We start from the raw sequence: 12,178 nt of genomic DNA, 5'->3' as shown, positions 1-12,178 counted from the left end.
GTCACAAAGAAGAAATTGTAGTCAACACGTGGGAATTCCAAAAACAATTTGACATTGACATTGATATTGAATTAAAGTTGACAACATTTGATGAGCGATTACATATTTCAGTCTTTCAAAAGGTTTCATCCAGACTTCAGCATATGTCTCTGTTAGTTGTTTAATTGAATGCCCCTTGAAAACATCATCCTGATCATTGCAAAAAGCAGCAATTCAATGAAATTTTCCATTTTGACCAATATTGTACTACTATATTATAAACACTATAATCGTTCACGTAACACACCACGAAAGCTGGTGGAAGTGACCACACCGTTGGAGTTATTGCATCATGTTGCACGCATGTGCTCTTCATGCTCATTAAGGTTACCATCTGGAATTAATGGAGAAAAGTGTCATGCATACAGTTATGATTGTAATACATTCAGATATTAGTGATTGTACTTATAGTAATGTCTACATTACCTCTGGTCTGATGTCTATCTCTGGGCACATGCAGTGAAAATCTAGCCTGGTCAATGACATGTCTCCCAAACGCATCAACACTTCCCTGTATCCAAATTTCATCCAATTATGTTTTTATGTGACAATTAAGATAATGTTCACGCCGATAATGTTTAGTAAAAAGATGCTCACCCTACCTCCAGAGCTGGATGAAACACATAGCAAGCAAGCTTCACTTCAGTCATCCCCAGGAGCATTTCCTCTGTTGGGGGAAAATAGCATAGAATCCCCTATGTCAAAACAAACATAAACATGTCATTTTCATCATAAACTGTTGCATCAAAGGAAAATGCAAGAAAAAGGAACTAAAACAACCTGAGGCAATGTGTGATCCTTAGGTTCTTTCATCTCTTTGAGGATAGCTTCAACTGGCTTCAGAGCAGTATCAATCTCCTTTCCTTTCTTTTTAGGTGTTTCAGCAACTGAAGAAGGTGGTTTTTCTTTACCCCTTTTCCCATTTTTTGGAGTACTTGCAGCAGACAATTTGCCCTTTCCCTTTTTGTCAGGCTTTGGGGGATCTGATGAAGGTAACCATGGTTATAAAAACCGGACCGGACCGGCTGGTTCGACCGATCAGACCGGGAACCGGAAGGGTGAACGGTCCGTTACATGTGAATAACCGGCCATGAAGAAAACCGGATAAAAACCGGTGAGACCGGTTAAGAACCGGTTAACCGGTCAAAACCGGCGGTTTTTCGGTTTGAGCCGGTTCAGTAAAAATGGCTGAAGAGTGTCACTTTGGTTTCAAAAAAAAAATGAAATCCCTTTGCAGCACATGAACTGTGTTGCAGCGTTGTAGAGTATTGACTCCGACCTTGATGTGTTGAGTTGAGGGGATGGTGAAAGAGAAAGGAGGGAGAGAGAGAGAAAAGGAAGTGTGGCAGGAGCAGGAGCGTGTTTCAGAGACTGGAGGCTGCATGAAGATGGATTGGAGGTAAGAGAGGAAAAGAAAAGTATGATAATTTTAGGGTTTGGGTAGTGGGCTCAATACTTCTTGACAGATGGGCCTTTTTTATAAAATGTTTCTATTGTTTTGCAAAAAAAAAACTAGTGTTTTGTCCATAAAAGAATAGACTACTGTAACATATTTATAAAATATACTAATGTCTTCCACCAAAAAAAAAAACCTGAATGTTGTTTTATACCAAAAAACAAGGATATATTGTTAGAATATGTGCTATTAGAATTATCTTTCCTACTATTTTGGCTGTGATATTATGCTGGGTATTTTTTTTAGTATGAAGTTATGGATTTTTTCTTTTTTTTTTCTTTTCAAAAATTCCTTATATATTCTATATTTATTTTAAAATAATATTATTTAATTTATAGCGGTAATACCGGTTGGACCACGGTTCAACTGCGGTTGGACCAATGAACCGTGAACCAGTGCCCTCACCGGTTTGACTACCGGTCCGGTTTTCATAACCTTGAAGGTAACATTTCAGTGCTATCGCTAACAAGGTCTTCATCTTCATCGGCTTTGGAATCTTTGCCCTTGCGTTTGGTTGGTGTTGGTGAATGAAAAAGTTTTTTCCCTGTTAGTCCATCATCTACGTTGAATGCACGAATCAGACTCTGTCGATGCACAACAAAGATATTAAACCATCAGCAAGCATACTACAGTACACATACGATTCATAAAAAAATAATTTGGTATTGAACCACCACCTGAGTAGGGCTAGGCTGTTCTGGTGTCTTGCGTGCTTTGTTGACTGATTGGTTAACGAATCTTTGACCCCATGTGATAGAAAAGGCACCACTCTTGTGTTGTTCATGGCTAAGCATAACCTCGTCATTGTCATCAGCCACGTATTCATCATCTGAAATATATGTCAGCAAGTCAAGGTCTTCATCCCCAATAAGGTCCACCTCGCGTTTCTTGTTTACAGATTTAGCAGCAGTCGTGTTTGGTGTTACGTTCTCACTTGCAGCTACTGGGGTGCAGCTTTGACTTCCATCAGTTTGTGTTGTTTGTTTTGGAGTGTGCTTCAGATGTGTTACATCACTTGCAGATACTGATTTCCCCATTAGCTGAATGGAGTGTTGTATGGTGGTCATTGTCAAGCTCAACTCGTCAACACGAGTGTTCATCACCTGTTATTAGTAAAAAATACAATTTATTAGAGCTTTTAAACCACATCAGACTTGATTTATGAATAGCAACTGGAAAAGATAAACTTACCTTGTTCTGCACAAGTGATTTTGTCACCGTTTCAGTAAGGGCTTTAATGGCCATTTTAATTTGTGAGATATCGTCCTTAACATCCATTCCGTTTCCGCGCCCTTTGTCCTCTATGTGAGCCTTCTCCAACCTTCATTAAAGAGGACAGAAGAATTAGTTTGAGCTGAGGGTTTAGGGTTTAAGGGAAAAATAACAAATAGGGTTTATGGTTTAAGTGAACTTACATGTTGTTGTTTGCTTCAACACCGGCAGAGTTCATTGATGCAATCTCTTCCATGGGATCTTCAGAAAAAAGGTTGACACTTTGGTTGTTGGATTGTTTAAACAGAGGTGCAGTTCATAGAAGTGTCAAGTGTGTAGAATGTGAATGAAGCACTTCAGACCTTTGTTGAACATAAAGTAGGTGAGCTTACGTGTCACGATTTCATTCGGCCAACCGATTACATTGGGATGCTCTCGCTCCTGAAACCTAATTTCCTTCAAAAGTAAACGCGCTACGTGTCCATACGGTGATTGGTTGTTTCTCTTATTTTGGACCACATTGGGAAGAAGCTTGTCCGAACAAAAATTTTCCCTCTAAAACCAGTGTGATTACGTGTCACTGCATAATTGGTTTGAACTACTTATGTCGTACGACGATGTTTTTTTTTTAATTTTGTCTTAAACTAAACAGCACGCAACTCAACGCTTACTAACTAGTTCAACTATTTAGTTCAATCTAAACAAAGTTGGTTCAGCACATAAATTCTTTATCCAGTGGATATGTAGTTGGATCTCCATGTGAGGGGGCACAAATATTAAGAGGCATAAATTGAAATGCAAAGGAAATTATAGGATTAGGCTCAAACATTGATGGGGTATATATACCCAAATTAGCATAATTAACAACAAGGTCCTAACAACAATTAGGTGGATCAGGCAACAACACTTTAAAATATGAGCTGCCATATCTTCAATAGGATTACACCCACGAATATTCCAAAAAGAATGGCACCACCAGTTGTTAATTTGCCTTCAACAATTTCTTCGTTGACAGTTGGGGCTTCATGTGGATGAGAACTCTTGATTGGTTCTTGAATGTCCATAAGTTGTGGCATGCACTCATCTCCAGGAAGTGATTTAGTTTGCATATCTCCAGCAATTGACATGTCCACATGAGCCATTTCATATTTCGTTGACATTGCTTTGGCCCAGTACAGGTTCCATGCTGACAAAGCTTCTTCCTCACTGTTATATGCCTTGTACAAATTGCCTGAGAATCCAGAAACCTGATTGTTACACTCACCCCATGAAGAGTATATCCCTGGCTCCCTACCCTTGAAAACCACATATCTTTTGGATCTTTGACGCTGGTGGATCATTGGAGCCTCCATACCACACAACAGAAGCTAATTTGCAAGGGAAGAACTTGTTTGTCTAGGTGAATGTGATTAAATAAATGGATAAAAGTAAAGGTCCATATATATAGGCAATGTGCCTTTACTAGCCGTTGTGATTGTTTAAATGTGACACAACCTACAGGATAAACAAAGTTTGCTTTAATTGCAGTTTTCATAGAAGTAACATCACATCTCTGTACTTGGTCCCCATTTCCTCATTACTACATTCCACTCCACACGTATAATGACCCTATTGTCCTTGTTCGACAAATGAGGGAGATTCCAAAATATAATTGATTTAAATTTTTGAAAACAAATTTTGTAAGAAACAAAATTTACTAAACATAAGGTTGCTTTTTATGTGCTTCTTAATATGGCTTATATGGGTCCAATAATTAAGTTTTAGTTCATAGGGTTACCCTAGTTCATATACACCATAAGTTAATGAGGGGTCATTTATGTAATTCAGTAACCACAATCCAATTGATAAAACCCTCCATCCACATGTGAGGTCTCCACTTATTGCTTTTTGTCTCATATAAACCTTGACCTGATTGGCTGATTTCAATTTCTTTCACATTTTAGTGGTGCTGCAATGACTGACTTTGTACCGTGATTGATTGTCATAGGGTTCCGTAAAGATCAATCAAGCAACTCTGTCGCTGGCGCTGCTAATTCTGACGCAGCTGAACCTATCGCAGGCCTACGTCACCTACGATTTCAAGCTGGCTCCATCTACTTTGATTTGAAATTGATTTGACATTTTCAGCGAGAGAGAGGAAAGGCAGTTTCCATTACCGATAACTGTATTATCTGAATAAATTAGGACGTTCTAAATTAATTAGGGTCACGATCTTAATCAACAAGTCCTAATCCTAATCAACCGTAATCACACTTAACTTATCCTATTGATGAATTTCTAATAATTGATATTTTGAAAAAAATAATTTTTTATTTTCAAAATATCAATTATCAGACATTTAGTCAGCAACCCATAACCACACATGCACTATCCTAGTCAACAAACCCTAATCACTCTCATAAGGTCATCATCCTGGTCAACAACTCCTAATCACATCTCTAGTGCTACAAACCCTAGTCAGCAACCCATAACCACACATGCACTATCCTAGTCAACAAACCCTAATCACTCTCATAAGGTCATCATCATCCTGGTCAACAACTCCTAATCACACCTCTAGTGCTACAAACCCTAGTCAGCAACCCATAACCACACATGCACTATCCTAGTCAACAAACCCTAATCACTCTCATAAGGTCATCATCCTCGTCAACAACTCCTAATCACACCTCTAGTGCTACAAACCCTAGTCAGCAACCCATAACCACACATGCACTATCTTAGTCAACAAACCCTAATCACTCTCATAAGGTCATCATCATCCTCGTCAACAACTCCTAATCACAACTCTAGTGCTACAATGCCTAGTCAGCAACCCATAACCACACATGCACTATCCTAGTCAACAAACCCTAATCACTCTCATAAGGTCATCATCCTCGTCAACAACTCCTAATCACACCTCTAGTGCTACAAACCCTAGTCAGCAACCCATAACCACACATGCACTATCCTAGTCAACAAACCCTAATCACTCTCATAAGGTCATCATCATCCTCGTCAACAACTCCTAATCACACCTCTAGTGCTACAAACCCTAGTCAGCAACCCATAACCACACATGCACTATCCTAGTCAACAAACCCTAATCACTCTCATAAGGTCATCATCATCCTCGTCAACAACTCCTAATCACAACTCTAGTGCTACAATGCCTAGTCAGCAACCCATAACCACACATGCACTATCCTAGTCAACAAACCCTAATCACTCTCATAAGGTCATCATCCTCGTCAACAACTCCTAATCACACCTCTAGTGCTACAAACCCTAGTCAGCAACCCATAACCACACATGCACTATCCTAGTCAACAAACCCTAATCACTCTCATAAGGTCATCATCCTCGTCAACAACTCCTAATCACAACTCTAGTGCTACAAACCCTAGTCAGCAACCCATAATCACACATGCACTATCCTAGTCAACAAACCCTAATCACTCTCATAAGGTCATCATAATCCTATTAACACAACCTTTGCTAATGGGCCTTAATTATCATAATCCTATTAACACACAACCTTTGCTAATGGGCCTTAATTATCATAAACCTATTAGTAACACACAACCTTTGTTAATTGGCCTTAATCTTTCATAAACACAAAACTTTTACCTAAAATCCTAACTAATTTGTAACTTCATTACGTAATTGTATAATTAGCTAATAAACAATCATTATTTAACTAAATAAAAATATGTGTGATTTTTTAAATAAAAACCCACATATATTATTAACATTAAATTTTGTTTCGGAGGTCATTATTAGGAGATTTTTCCGAAAAAAAAATTACTCCATCTCATCATCCAAAGTTAGAATACTGGTTATCTACGCTCAGTTGTACTTCGAATTAGTGCAACCGTGCATTCTCCACCATTGATTAAGATTCCAAAGGCTTCCATTTAAATAGATTAAATCAACGTCAAAGCCTGGCCGCGTCCAAACTGTAGGATTAAATGAAAGGTTGGATCCAAAGGGAAAAACGATTCAAATCACTCCGGGAAAATGAACCATTGCGGAACACGAAGTAGTGGGGTAATCAATGAAACACGTTTTATTAACCCTTCACAACCGTACTCACCACCTTTCCACAACTATATAAATACTTCCATGATGCAAATAAGGAAAACTCACAAACCCTAAACACTACACTAGATCTTCTCCTTTCTCGTCTTCAACTTTCCCAGAACACTCCACTACCAGATTCATGGAACCTTCCGTCTGGGGATTCAACTGGAGAGCTTTCACGATCCAGTGGGATCGGGAAGATGTAAGTTTGCAACACTACACTACACTTGTTGCTTTCTGTTTGATTTTTTCAAGTTTGTTTACTTACGTCTTTGTTTCTGTTTTTGTTTTCTGCAGCAACGTTCTTTCTTCATCCCAAAAAACTTCTGGAATGACTGGGCAGACGAGATCAACGATGAAGTCACCATCATCGACCCTGTGGGCAACTCCTTCTCCTGTCGTCTTCGCCGCTGGGGCAAACATGCTTACTTCTGGAAAGACTTCAGTAAAGAGGTGATCAGCCTCTACCATCCAAACGGCCCGGTCAGATTGCACTTCCAGATGCTAGCCTCTGGCATTTTCATGATGAGGATCACGGTGGATGGTGAAGGCGAAATCTCCTACCCCTGGCACAACAATGGCCACCAGGGGCGTTTTGTTCAGGGGGGCTTATGGGAGTAGGCTTCCATGCCCCCCCCCCCCATTTTTTTTAATATGAAAATGTAATCCCCCATCACCTTCCCCCATCCCCTTCCTCTTCCCCTTCCCCTTCCCTCTTCCCCTTTGTCATGAATGAAATTATGTTATTTTCCAATTTTTGTTTTTTTGTGTTTTTTTATCTCCACTTTTCCTTTCTTCAAACTGTTTTTTTATTACTATTTTCGAGCACAAATAAATCTTAATAAACAATGGGAAAAACCATAATAAAAAAAATGAAGTTAACAAAAACCAACCAAAGGATTGGACTATACTAAAACTTTTTTGTTTAAAAACCCTTGTGGAATTTTAATTTAAAGTTAAAACCCACTAAAATATATGGTAATTTAAATTGAAATTTAGGTACAAATTTTGTACACATTTTTTGCTAAATCTTTAACTTAAGATTTAAGTAATAATAATAAATTTAAGTAAGTAATAATAATAAATTACATGACACTAGTTGTGTTTTTTTCACTTAAGATTTTCCCAAAACGGTGGTTCTTTGTGATAAGACGCGTGGAAAGGTGAAAAGCCTTCTTCCTGCAATTAATTTTTTAAACTGCGAACCGTCATCATCATATCTACTCAACCATCATTTTTTTCTCTTACCATTCACTCAATCTCTCCCTCATAAAGTTCGAAGTTATCCCATCCCACAAGAAGTAAAAATCAAAAACCAAACGTTGTCTACCTCTTATCGATCCAATCAACCCAGAAAACATAAGGTAAATTTTCGTTAGATCTTGCTTACCTATTACTGGAAAAATGGTAACTCTATGGTGTTAAAACGATTTTTATCATGCACAATGAATATATGCTCTTCTTTGTTTACCATATCTGACAAAAAAAATTGTTGGGACCCATGAATGTTTTTTTTTTTAACTTATCCTCAAAAGCCCCAGATTCACATTGTTGAAAATTTGTTTTTATTTGAGTAACTATCGTTTTCTACATACACTGTCACCTTCTTGACATGTTATGGGTTACCCTATTGAGAACCTTTTTTGTGTCTTTGTCTTCATGCAGTGACAAAATGGACTCTTTTGGGACTGAATCGAACATGCTTACTTTCGCTGTCAGAATCCGTTCTGACCGTGTAAGTTTTACTCTCTAACTTACATGACACTAGTTGTGTTTTTTTTTTTCTTTAGCAATTACTTGCAATTTTAGCCATTTAGTAACCTATTTTGTTGATGATTTTGACAAAATATTCTTAATAGATTACTAGCAATAACTGACACTTAACTTATCTGTTTTATGATTAGAATTATGTTTATTTGAACAAGACTTTTTATGAACTACATAAGGAAGAGATCCTCAACAGAGAAGTTCAATTAAAAGACCCAAAAGGTAATGTCTCTAGGTTGATGGTAAGAGAGATGCAGCAGAATTTAGTGACTATAAGTTATTTAGAGGAGACAGGCAAACTAGTCGATCTTTATGGTCTTAGGGGTCTCAAATGGTTAAGAATGGAGTACAGAAGAGCGTGTATGTTTGACATAACAATACTGAATGAGAAGTTGGAAGAAATTCAGTACCCAGACCCTGTCCCCCAACCAGATGCTGATGTTGCTGTTCCAGAACAAGTGCTGCATGTTGCAAATCCCATAATCGAACAACCTGTGGAGAACCCACAGCCACAACCACAACAAATTCTATTGTGGGATAGAGATGTGACCACAGAATTTGCTAGGGGTAAAAACCCTTTGGTGAGTGTATCTAAATTTTATTGTTCCTAGCATTTCATTTGTTTGCTGAAATAGTTATTGGGGCTCTAGTTATTGCTCGTTTATTTTAGGACTCTTGAATTTATTCTAAATCAGTTTTTTTTCTATTTCTCTTTTTTTTAAGCATATACCTGCTCAAATTGTCCGTGACTATCTCCTACCTGGACAAAGCACCATTGATTTGCTTTGCAACGGAATGCCTGATGTACGTCTTGCTAAGCTTAAGGTTTATAAGCGGGGTGGGGGAAAGGAAGTATATGTTGGATCAGGATGGTACACCTTGTGCAAAGCCCTGAACATGAAGGACGGTGATACAATCTCCTTCTGGAATGCTGGAAACCCACAAGAATTGCACGTTCAACTCGTTCGTTTCATGGATGGCAATGGGAACTAAAATGTACTCTGCTTATTTTTTTTAAACCCTCATGTGAGGATTTAACTCTGTTAAATGTGTGCTTTAACTATGTCTGTAATTACTTACTATTTAAGTGTATTAGCAAAATACTCTATGCATAATTTCTATTTACCTTGTGCTTTAACTTTGTTCAACTCTTTCATTGGTCCTTTTTCACAAATTTGTTATGATGTGTGTGCCATGAGCTGAGTAATTAGAAAAACAAGGATAAGCACACCGACGAAAATAACATTTCTTTAAAACACTTCATTTGTGTACAATAAACACTTGAACAAGATCAACCAAAACAAGTAAAGAACATAGCACACAGTGTTTTACTGGCTAGGGCCTCCCTCCCTCCCTCCCTCCCCTCTTTCTTTTCCTTGTTATGAGTATGGTTGCACTAGTGCAGTTACCATTATCACCATCCAACATGAAAGTCACACGATCACCACAGCATAGTTTCTTGTCGTGGCAGAATTCATACCAGCCACCCGCAAAACAGCTTTCCCTGGGTCTATTGTCCCACCACTTCAATTCAAAAGTTCTTATGGGTTCCCTAAAAAGGTCGCCATCGGTGTCAACCCAGATCTGAAGTGTTTTTGGCTTGTGGCTCAGGAAGCGTTTCACAATACGTGGCGGGATACCCTGAAATCAAAATCATACAAGGTACTATATGTCAAGATAAACAAGGCAAACAAATATACATGAATGTAAAGGGTTAGGATAAAAAAGAATAAGCCCAAACCAGTGTTTGTCCCCCTGATGCCTGATGCTTAGTTAGCACAACATCCCATTCCGGCAGGAACTCTTCATACTCCTCCTCCGATGAATCGCTAGAGATCTCAATAACATCAGCCATTACACTGTGAAAGAAAATGCTTGTAAGTTCAACTAATGGTGTAAGTTCCATATATATCCATGCAATGCTACATTTCGTAAAATGTGCTGAGTCAAGGGAACACATTTTCTTTTTCACATCTGCTACTGGAAGCATATTAACTGGCAGTTTTGAGATGGTCCACTAGGGTCCCACTAGCCTCTTGACCATGACCATGGAAAACAATAATACAAACACTAGTTGGGGTCTGGTCATATACTCATATGTGAGGGTTACTGGGGTTAGTGGGGACATGTGTCAACATTTGAATCTACTTTTCCATGCAATGGAATGGAGATGATAGTGGATACAAAATTTGTCTGCTTATGGCACATGGGTCCCTATGACACATAGGTGCTACGAACAGAAATTACTTTTAACTTTTAACAGACCTAGTAAAAAAAACGGGTTCGGGCCTCTGCAAGCCCAAATAAATTTAATATCTACAGCCGAATAAATTGGGCCTCAAATTAACAAAAATACGGGTCCGGGGCCTCTTCCAGCCCAATCTACCTTAACACATCAAAAATCCTACCAAAAAAATTCTAATATTCGTTTGATTGTCATCTCAGAAAATCTCAGAAGATCTGAGCCTGTAATCGTTTGAGATAACACATAGAACATATAGAACATCATGGATACAACATATAGAACATCATTGCCGGGAGATTCAAAGTTTGTACAGTACCGCAATTCACGAGGTGAGCATGGAGTAGGTAGATCCACGATGCCCGTTGTCGGAAATTCCTCCATCACATGCAACTTCACCGTCGCGGTCAACCTTCAGCGGCGGCCGTTGCGGTTAAGCTTCAACGGCGGCCAACGAGATGGGGCAGATCCACGATGCTCGATCCCGGACCCAATTACAGTTGAAATTGGATACCCATTACCTCAACAAAACCTAATATTCGATTATAGTAGGGTCAGATTATTTATTTCAAAACACTTTTTAATTAAAACATAATGACAATTAGGAAAAAAAATAAAAAATAAAAAAAATAAGCAACCTGTGATCACCGGTCAAACACAGGGCTCCAAAATTGGAGCCCGAAAATCGGGCTCCATGTTAGCCGAACCCAGTTTTATAATCTCTCTCATCTTATTTATCTCTTCTCACCTCACTCACCTCCTCTTAATTAAATACTGGGAAGTTGCCCGTACAATTAAAAAATATTTAATATATGAAATTAGTTTTTAGCATTATATATACATTTTTTAACGTGAAAATATAGTAAAGAGTTCAACAATGTGTGGATATGTACAATAATATATTTTAAACTAAAAAATTTGCTCTGTGATTTCAGATCATCTAACTAATATTAAAAGTTGCTATAAAATAAATCAATAAAAATTCAATTTATGATGGAGAAAATCAAGGAAACTTGAATTTAAAAATATCAAGTAGTTTGAATTTCAGAGATTTTCTTTAACATTTTGCTTCAAGGGATGAGAGAGAATGTGGAAAAATAAAATTATAAAATTGAGATAATTAAAAAATGATGACGTTGTTGATTCTGGAAGTGAGTTTTTAGTTAGAATTTCTCCCTCTAATCAGAATGAGATCTCTATTTTATTAGATAACATGTGGATGAGAAGAATTAAAATATTTCTTATCTCTTCTTCTCCTTGCCAAACGTGATAAAATTAAAATATCTTACCTCCCTTCTCCTCTCTTTCATTAAAATTTCTCGTCTTCTCTTCGTTGAACCAAACATTAGGGATGAATAGTTTCATGACTTTGTGTGAGTGATTGAGTGTAAGGACTG

General features: G+C 37.9%; 2 protein-coding genes across 2 annotated transcripts; both read right to left on the bottom strand.

The window, feature by feature from the left end:
- Window positions 1–1,729: 1,729 nt before the first annotated feature.
- LOC130719768 (uncharacterized) lies at window positions 1,730–2,963 on the bottom strand. The gene is made up of 4 exons (XM_057570375.1): window positions 2,911–2,963; window positions 2,687–2,816; window positions 2,173–2,598; window positions 1,730–2,079 (listed from the first exon to the last, which is right to left on the bottom strand). Exons 1-4 carry the CDS (start codon window positions 2,961–2,963, stop codon window positions 1,924–1,926), a joined length of 765 nt encoding a protein of 254 aa, XP_057426358.1. The 3' UTR covers window positions 1,730–1,923.
- A 652-nt stretch (window positions 2,964–3,615) lies between these two features.
- Window positions 3,616–4,059, bottom strand: LOC130719767 (uncharacterized). Its single transcript, XM_057570374.1, has one exon. The coding sequence runs from the start codon at window positions 4,057–4,059 to the stop codon at window positions 3,616–3,618; it is 444 nt and encodes a 147-aa protein (XP_057426357.1).
- Window positions 4,060–12,178: the final 8,119 nt, after the last annotated feature.

Source organism: Lotus japonicus, chromosome 5 (assembly GCF_012489685.1).
Source record: "Lotus japonicus ecotype B-129 chromosome 5, LjGifu_v1.2".
Lineage (NCBI taxonomy): Eukaryota > Viridiplantae > Streptophyta > Magnoliopsida > Fabales > Fabaceae > Lotus > Lotus japonicus.
This window is presented reverse-complemented; position numbering and strand designations above follow the sequence as displayed.

Coding starts and splice junctions, on each gene's coding strand:
- LOC130719768 (XM_057570375.1), bottom strand. CDS start 2,963: ATGGAAGAGATTGCATCAATGAACTCTGCCGGTGTTGAAGCAAACAAC. Junction 2,817..2,910: donor GTTGAAGCAAACAACAACAT/GTAAGTTCACTT, acceptor TCTTTAATGAAG/GTTGGAGAAGGCTCACATAG. Junction 2,080..2,172: donor AACAGCCTAGCCCTACTCAG/GTGGTGGTTCAA, acceptor GTGCATCGACAG/AGTCTGATTCGTGCATTCAA.
- LOC130719767 (XM_057570374.1), bottom strand. CDS start 4,059: ATGGAGGCTCCAATGATCCACCAGCGTCAAAGATCCAAAAGATATGTG.